At 36.2% G+C, this 8,587-nt stretch overlaps 2 protein-coding genes across 4 annotated transcripts; both read left to right on the top strand.

The window, feature by feature from the left end:
* Positions 1-29: 29 nt before the first annotated feature.
* On the top strand, positions 30-3,222 carry LOC129300178 (protein SAR DEFICIENT 1-like). Its single transcript, XM_054938709.1, has 5 exons — positions 30-582; positions 1,837-1,997; positions 2,103-2,300; positions 2,437-2,536; positions 2,631-3,222. The coding sequence occupies exons 1-5, from the start codon at positions 48-50 to the stop codon at positions 2,897-2,899; spliced, it is 1,263 nt and encodes a 420-aa protein (XP_054794684.1). The 5' UTR covers positions 30-47; the 3' UTR covers positions 2,900-3,222.
* A 1,012-nt stretch (positions 3,223-4,234) lies between these two features.
* On the top strand, positions 4,235-8,281 carry LOC129300179 (LEAF RUST 10 DISEASE-RESISTANCE LOCUS RECEPTOR-LIKE PROTEIN KINASE-like 2.1). Of its 3 annotated transcripts, none has more exons than XM_054938711.1 (4): positions 4,235-4,653; positions 4,939-5,273; positions 5,794-5,829; positions 7,079-8,281. In XM_054938711.1, the coding sequence occupies exons 1-4, from the start codon at positions 4,526-4,528 to the stop codon at positions 8,227-8,229; spliced, it is 1,650 nt and encodes a 549-aa protein (XP_054794686.1). In that variant the 5' UTR covers positions 4,235-4,525; the 3' UTR covers positions 8,230-8,281. The 3 variants fall into 3 exon arrangements, with proteins under 3 accessions (XP_054794686.1, XP_054794685.1, XP_054794687.1); XM_054938712.1 differs by lacking the exon at positions 4,235-4,653 and adding an exon at positions 4,709-4,736; XM_054938710.1 differs by having other exon boundaries at positions 4,235-5,273.
* The last annotated feature ends 306 nt before the right edge of the window (positions 8,282-8,587 follow it).

The raw sequence follows: 8,587 nt of genomic DNA, 5'->3' as shown, positions 1-8,587 counted from the left end.
TTACAATTATTGTTGTTAATTAGGTGACTGAAGAGGTTGAACGAGCGATGAGGCATTGTGCTCCACGTTCGATAACTCGATCTCCTTCTCTGCGAATCGAAGCAATCGATCAGACTCAAGCATCGGGTTATCAGCTAATGTTCAGCAAGAAGCTTTCTCTCCCAATATTCACTGGAACAAGGATTCTGGACAGTGATGGGAAACCTATCCAAGTCATGCTTGTTGAGAAGAACGGTGACCAATTGGTCCGAACCTGTCTCCCCCAACCCCTCAAGCTGGAGCTGGTGGTTCTCGACGGAGACTTCCCCGCCGGCGACAAGGACGCGTGGACCACCGATGAGTTCGATAGACACACAGTGAAGGAGAGAGCTGGGAAGCGACCCTTGCTCACCGGAGAGTTGAACCTTACCATGAGGGATGGGATTGCACCGATCGGTGACATTGAGTTCACCGACAATTCAAGCTGGATTCGGAGCCGGAAATTCCGTGTCGCCGTCAGAGTTGCTCCGGGGAGTAACCTTGGTGTTCGGATTCGTGAGGGCATGACGGAGGCCTTTGTCGTCAAGGATCACCGTGGAGAATGTAAGTATTCTATTTTCATATACTTCAATCAAATTAACTTGCACTTCTTGATCATAGTTTTTGGTTGGCTTTCTGCAAGCAAAGGCCATAATTTGGTAGGTTCGAATTTAAGCACCTTGGTCTTGCATATATTTTTAACATTTTGGTGTTTAAGCTTTGACCTGCACTCGGGTTCAATTTATTTTTAATTAGCATCATTAACAAGAATAATATCAATATATCAGTCATTTGGTTTACAAGTGTCATTTGTTTACCATAATATTAGGTTGTCGATACCAGTTCTTGAATCAACCTCTTCTTTTATAAATACGTAGACCTAGTCAAGAAGAAAATTTATTAGATATACATTTCATGTGCAGACATACACTATACATGTGTAGATATTCATGAAGTTCTAAAACTATATATGTACAGCTTTACATCTTTTACATTAATTTTAATGACTGTCCCACATCATTCCAAGTTGCACGCCAGCAACAAAGTAGACAATGAAAAAGAAAGAAAAGACGTAAAACTTTACTGGAATTTGGCATGATTTGAACATCATCTCTGTATAGATTAGGCTACACACACGTATTCAACTTTGACAAAAAAAATATTCGAATAAAAAATTATTTATACAATCTTCGAAAAATAAAATAGCTAGTTAGGCATAGTTTCTGGAAAGCCCAGGTTATAAATATATATATAATTTCGATCATATTTCAGAATTTTATACAATAATAAATATATTTGCAAATGAAAGTTTGAGGTCGTAATCTAAATTCAAAGACTCGAGTGTGTGTGTGTGTGTTTGTGTGTATATATTTGTAAAATAATCTATATATGTATGTTTGTATGGTTATCCACTTTATAGCTGTATATATATCCAGAATGTGTCTGTGTAATTTATATATTGGACATCCCTTTCACCCTTTCCAGCAAGTAAATGGTTGTCTGCATTTTTTTCTTCTCGCTTATTTTCTCCCTTAATTTATTTATATATATGGCAACAGATCAAGAAAGTGATTGCTAATCTTTTGGCCAAAAACACAACTAAGCTTAGAAGCTTTAATTTTTCCCGCAACCTTGCAGACTCCCATGGTCCCACCAATGCAACCTTTTTGCACTGTTGCAGAAAACCATGAATTTTATACTATTGAGCTATGCAAAATACAGTATATATACGTATTTAACTAACTTATCACAACTTGTTACAAATATATGTATAGTGATTAAACAAGGAAACTAACGTAAATTAAAATGGATGTGAAGTGTACAAGAAACATCATCCGCCAATGTTGGACGACGAAGTGTGGCGTCTGGAGAAGATCGGGAAAGAAGGAGCTTTCCACAAGAAGTTGTCGTCAGCGCATATCAAAACCGTACAAGACTTTCTGAAGCTGTTAAGTATCGATCCTCAGAAACTCAGAGGGGTAATTCCCATTTCCCAGTTTATCTAATTATTAATAATCTTAATTATTAATATGTATGTATGGTCGTGGGAATGTAATTTTATTTCTGGTGGGAATATATGGCAGATTCTGGGGATGGGGATGTCCGATAAAATGTGGGAAGCGACAGTGAAGCACGCGAGGACATGTGAAATGGGGACCAAGCTCTACTTGTACCGTGGGCCCCACTTCGCCCTCTATTTGACTCCAACCTGCCAGGTCGTCAAAGCTGAAATGAGCGGCCACATCTTCTGGGGCAAGGATATTACGGCTAACTTTAACAGGGTATGACCCAATTTATTTTCTGATCACATCTTCTTAATTTAATTTCTGCTAAAAAAAAAAACAGAGAGACTATTTTAAATATAACTTATTTGTTCGGTTGATTAATTGGTACGAGAACAATGTCGTCAATTTGCAGAACTACATAGAGAAATTGGTGAAGGAAGCATACGCGAAGTGGAATTGCTTGGAGGAAATTGATTCATTTTTGGCGGCTAACATTTCCACACTAACCCAAGGTATGTTAATTAGTATAACTTTCTCGATTATCATTGTTGATTCCTTAATTAATTAGAATAATTGATCGAGAATTTATTTATATATTACGAACAGGGGAGAACATGGAGCAAATGCCAAACAACAACAACAATCTAGGAATGACATATGATCATCAGGTGGGTTTCTTACAGGAAGGCTACGGAATAGGAACAGATAATGTTCAAATTGGAGGAAGCAGCGAGTGGCCGGCGAATGCGACATTCTCGGCAACATCGTACGTAAATGCTGCCATGTCTTATAACTTCTCAGAGACACAGTCAGATGGCAATATAACACCCTCTGTTTCTCTCATGGATGGGGCTACAACTCCAAGGTGGCCTTGACCCCAATTCTGTACATATTACATAAACATAGGACCTTACCACTTGCCATCGTCAAATGTTTTAGCCCTTCAAACACTGTTTCCTTAGCATCTCGGTGTTTAGATCGGGCTTTGTTATGTTAGGTTGTAGGAAGTAATTGTTAGGTTGGTGGTGGTAGGCCCATTTTTAAGAAGATGATGGGCCGGGCCTGTCCTTCAAAATGGTCAACCTTGCCCTTAATGGGCCAGTGTTGCAGTGTTTTTCCAACTTTAAACAAAATCACAAACACTATGTCATGTAACTATACTTCTGCAACGTGTTGTTTCATTTCTTTATGGTCTTCATTTTGTTTTTTTGTATTATTTTTAAGGTTTGCTTTCGTTTTGCAATGATCTTCGTTCAGCTTGAGTTTCATGCTATGCTTGGATTACAAAGAAAAAATAAAAAGAAGAGAAAATGTGAGATAAAAATGGAGAGAAGAAAAAAAAAACAAGATATAATTTTTTTCTTTCTATACTTTGGCTGATAGAGAGAAAATGAAAAGAAAGAAAAACTATTAATCTCATATAGATAAGAAAAACTTTATTATTTGTAGAAAAATATTTGTATAGAATAAAATTTAATATTTTAACATATTATTTATATAATTTTTACTATATATTACTGATTAAATAAAAATATAATTGTAAATTCTTTTACTCGATGCTAGTAGTAAAAAGATTATTTTGTCCAATTTTAATTTTTGTTTCCTAAATTATTAAATATAAAATAATTTAAATTTTAAAGTGGAGGAAAAATTATGATAAAAATGGTGGGAGGTAACAGGTAAAATATGAAAAGATTCATGGAAAAATTTTAAAATTGAATTTTCTCTTCAAAATTTCTCTATATTTGAATAGAAAAATTGAATATAAAAATATGTGAGTTATACATGTTATTTTTTTATTTTTAAATTTACTCCTTTTCTTGTTCTTTTCTCTTTAATCAAACACGAGAAAGTGTCAAAACCTCTCCACTTTTCTCTCTTCGTTATTTTCCCCCCCTGCTCTTTTCCACTGCAAGTACAGCATCAACGTTAATATGCTATTAGTAAAATCCAATCTAGTAAATGGGGATTATTTCGCACACACAAATTGAGGTGAGATTCATATATAAATGTAATTAAAATATTTCATAAATAAAAATTGAAATTCACAACTTCGCATGAAAATATTATTCCAGAAGTTATTTTCATAAATCATGAGTGCTTTAACAGTTTAACCTCCAGTCCATTGGAAATTCTAAATTCCAAGTATCTTCCCATCTATTATACCCCAGAATATGATCTCAACCTGAGATCTGTATGTCATCATTTGCTCAGCAATTTCTGTAACGTGTGAACATCCAGACTCGAAATAATTCTAATAACCAAGAAATTTCGAGGATTTTGCCTCCTTTTCGATATCACCATACGGTACCTTTCAGTTTTCACATCCACTGAGTCCCTTGTCCCCCCGCCAAGGCAAAGTCAACTTGTCCACAACTGCATCTCGTTTCTTTATATTAGCAGAAAATATCATAACCATTTCACAAGACCCAAAGTCGCCATCTTTCTGCCAAACCCATAATCAACCCGATACATCCCAACATCAACAGAAACATTTCGTAATGCTGAAACTCGCATGTTTTCTTCTCCCTCTGTTTTCCTTCTTCAACCGTAGTGCTTCTGCTAGCAACTCCACTTCATCCTCCACAGTTTGTCCCACCTACAACTGTGCCGATGGGCTCAAAATCAGGTACCCTTTCTGGGTCTCTCATGGTTCCCCTCCTGACCAATACTGTGGTTACCAAGAATTCGGCCTCATCTGCTCTGACCAAGGTGGCTACCCCATTTTCTCTCTACCTCCTGGGTTATATTATCGTGTCGCCGACATAGACTATGACAATCATACCGTTCACCTTATTGATGTTGACACTTTCAACCAAACATGTCCAAGAGCACTTCACAAGGTTCCCCTGGGAAATTTGCCCCTTTCTCACTCCCCTTTGAATTTGAACCTTAGCTTTCATTACAATTGCAGTTCTCACCCCTCTGATGCGTCGCCCATAACGTGTTTGACATCTGGTGTGAAGCAGTCCTTTGTGTTTGTGACGGGGAACGAAACTGAGGGTTTTGATTGGTCCAATACTTGTGAAGAGAGTGTTGTCGTGACGGTGATGAAGGACGGGATTACAAGTGAAGGGTTGATGAATGAGTACAGAGAGGCCATGAATGAAGGGTTTATTCTTGACTGGCAAACTGCTAAGAGTTGTGATGAGTGCGAAGCTTCTGATGGGATTTGTGGTTACAGCAATACCAGAAAGGAGTCCTTGTGCTTCTGCAAAGACGGCAGTGTGCAAAGCAATAGCTGTTCAGGTATGCTAAAGTGTTTCACTTTCTTTCTTGATCTCAGCCTGAAATATTTTCCAGTATTCTACAGTACTCTTTTTTAGGGGGGTTTGATTGGAAGGGAGGTTGTTTGGCTTGAAAATATTTTTCCTCCCTCCCCTTCCCAACCCTCCCTTCAAATTGGAAGTATTGAGAGAAGAGGAATAAAATTTATCACACCATAATTAATATGTTTTTTGTAATAAGTTTAAAAAATATAAATGCACTTTTTTAATATTTTAACACTAATAAATATAAATAAAATTGTTTATATATAATTATTTTTTTCTCTACTCTTGAATCAAATAAATAATATTAAATTTCTCTCCTCCCTTTGGATTAACATCCCTTCCCTCTTCTCAAATCAAACACATGCTACAGTAAGCTTGCAATAGTAGTCTAACTACTATATGTTGACTGTAGCCACAAAGTCATTGTAAATTGGTAAGTTTTCCACTTTTCCTTGGTTCATGTTTTATTGATGAAATATGTTGTTGTTGGGTGACAGGTAGAAGCAAGGCCCGTTTGTCAAAGCCCATAATTGGTACGCTCCCTCTACATATCCTCTCTTGCCCATTTTTTTCTTTCACACGATGATCAAAACATGGTCATGTAATGGTTAGAATTTTTTCACGGAAGCGTATTACATGATGAATCAGAAAATGCTTGTATATGACTAAACTTTCAAAGCTGTATATATTGATCATTTGACAACCAAGCTTCTCAAACAGAGATCTAAATGTTGCCCTCGAACAATTTTCTGTTGAATGCTTCATTTTTTTGCTGTTGAAAAATGACAAATTAAAGTTAAAGAATAAAAAGTAACCTTTTTTTTTTTAAAAAAAAATATATTACATAGACAACATTATATTACAACCTGAGATAAAGAGCAAAAAGAAACAGACCTAAACCTAGCTAACAAACAGGAAATATCAGTTCTGATTAAATGAAGTTTAGAATCTGTCGGCAGACATCCAGTAATCAACCTGACAGAACTAGTTTTTTCCACTCCCATTGTAAGAGGATGTCGAAATGTTTGAAATATGAGATATTTCTTACTGATAAATTGCGGCCGCTTCCTGAATTCCGTCAATAAAAGCCCAACGCTCTGATTCTGTCCCTCAGAACACCAATCTCTTGTATATAATATCCTTGTTGAAAAATAATTGGAGCAGTAGTTCTTTTCCTTTTTCTCCTCCTTTTTATTTTCCTTAAGTTTAACAATAAAAAGCCAACCACTAAACACTGTCACCGAATCCCAATGAAAATTCCTTTTAAGGTCAACATTCAGCCGCATTTCCCCTCTTCAGTAATATGACTCGAAGTCTCCGACAAATCATCCAGTTTACAAGTTCAATAACAGATTCAGGTCTTGGTTGAGCTTTCTCATGCAACATTTTGGTTATAAAAAACCATACGTTATATAGGATAGAACAACTCTGTCTATATTTGTAGTCGATCTCAAACCCAAATAAAAGAGGAGGCTTGTATTGAACCCTTGACAGTCAACATAAAACTTTGTCAAATCTCACATAGACATGGACATATGAGACTTATTGTTGCTACTGCTGCTGCTGTTGTTATACAGGATAGAACACATGAAAATCTGAACCGGTGCAGAATTATTTGGCATTTGTGACATCAATAAAAAGTAACATTTTGGAATGCAGCATGAGCCTAATAAGCCCAATACGACTATCTTTTATTATAATATGTCCTTTCCCATTTACCATCATAAGGGGCTACGTCATATTTTTTAACCCCCCTGAATTGTCTTCTATTTCTGTCGACAGGTCTAATAGTTGGAGGAATTGCAGCTCTGCTGACATGCATCCTTATTGTCTCTTTGAGACGAAAATTGTCATTGATTCTGTCAGCGGAGTTTTGGAAGATGACAAACAATGATCAGCGCATAGAATCCTTCATCAGAAATAATGGACCTCTAACAATAAAAAGATTTACATTTTCAGAAATCAAGAAAATGACCAACTCTTTTGAAGTCAAATTGGGAGAAGGAGGTTATGGTAGAGTATACAAAGGGATTACAATAAAAAATTGCCCAGTGGCCGTGAAGGTATTGAATGCATCCAAAGGGAATGGTGAAGAATTTATCAATGAGGTTGTCAGCATTAGTAGGACTTCACATGTAAATATTGTCACTCTCCTTGGTTTTTGTCTTGAAGGTGGCAAAAAAGCACTTGTGTATGAACTCATGCCAAATGGTTCGCTTGAAAAGTTCATATACAACAGGAAATTGGAGACAAATCCACCCTTGAGTTGGGAAAAATTACTCCAAATTGCTGGAGGGATAGCTAGAGGGCTAGAATACTTGCATAGAGGTTGCAATGCTCGAATCTTGCATTTTGACATAAAACCAAACAATATCCTTTTAGATGAAAATTTTTGCCCAAAAATAGCAGATTTTGGATTAGCTAAGCTTTGCTCAAAAACTCACAGTAAAGTGTCAATGTTGGATGCTAGAGGGACTGTTGGGTATATAGCACCAGAAGTATGGAACCGAAATTTTGGAGGTGTCTCTCACAAGTCAGATGTGTATAGTTATGGAATGTTGATTTTGGAAATGGTTGGAGGAAGAAAGAATGTCAATGAAGAATCAAGTTATTCAAGTGATATATACTTTCCTCATTGGGCATATGGCCAAATTGAGTCAGGCAACAAGATAATAGGGTATGATGATATAACGAGAGAAGAAAGTGAAATTGCAAAGAAGATGATCCTAGTGGGATTATGGTGCATTCAGCCCATGCCATCAGATAGGCCTCCCATGAACAGAGTGATTGAGATGTTGGAAGGGAGCTTGGATCAGCTGTCAATACCACCAAAGCCTTTCATATTTCCACCTACAATTCCAAGAACGGGAGAGGAAAACTTTGCAACAAATGGTGTTCTTTCATTTTCGGCTGATTATCAATGTGGTAGATAGAATTATATCTCTTTTGTAAAAGTTAATTAAATCCTTGTACATTTGCAATGGCATCATAGATATGAAATTTGTAGTTTGAATTTCAAGAATTATGTGCAGTCATCAAGTGAAAAGTATAGTATATGATATTATTGGGATGTTATACCAATGCTTAATTAGGTTTAAATAGGTAAAGTCTAATAGGCTTGAAGTGGCTAACCCTCTAGAATTGAGGGCTGGCCCATTCATATATTGTTTTTATTAAAAATTATTGATATTTAAGAAATATTGAGGGAGAAAATTCAAATTTGAAAAAAAAAACAGTAAAAATGGAAAAGAAAAAACAGAAAATCCTCATTTAAATGAAAAAATTTAGATA

This window comes from Prosopis cineraria, unplaced genomic scaffold (assembly GCF_029017545.1).
Source record: "Prosopis cineraria cultivar Desert tree isolate PC_DT_omini unplaced genomic scaffold, ASM2901754v1 PC1464, whole genome shotgun sequence".
NCBI classification, from domain to species: domain Eukaryota; kingdom Viridiplantae; phylum Streptophyta; class Magnoliopsida; order Fabales; family Fabaceae; genus Prosopis; species Prosopis cineraria.
The sequence above is the reverse complement of the archived record's forward strand: the minus strand, read 5'-3'. Positions and strand labels throughout refer to the sequence as shown.

Coding starts and splice junctions, on each gene's coding strand:
- LOC129300178 (XM_054938709.1), top strand. CDS start 48: ATGAGGCATTGTGCTCCACGTTCGATAACTCGATCTCCTTCTCTGCGA. Junction 1,998..2,102: donor ATCCTCAGAAACTCAGAGGG/GTAATTCCCATT, acceptor AATATATGGCAG/ATTCTGGGGATGGGGATGTC. Junction 2,301..2,436: donor TTACGGCTAACTTTAACAGG/GTATGACCCAAT, acceptor GTCAATTTGCAG/AACTACATAGAGAAATTGGT.
- LOC129300179 (XM_054938710.1), top strand. CDS start 4,526: ATGCTGAAACTCGCATGTTTTCTTCTCCCTCTGTTTTCCTTCTTCAAC. Junction 5,274..5,793: donor GCAAAGCAATAGCTGTTCAG/GTATGCTAAAGT, acceptor GTTGGGTGACAG/GTAGAAGCAAGGCCCGTTTG. Junction 5,830..7,078: donor TTTGTCAAAGCCCATAATTG/GTACGCTCCCTC, acceptor TTCTGTCGACAG/GTCTAATAGTTGGAGGAATT.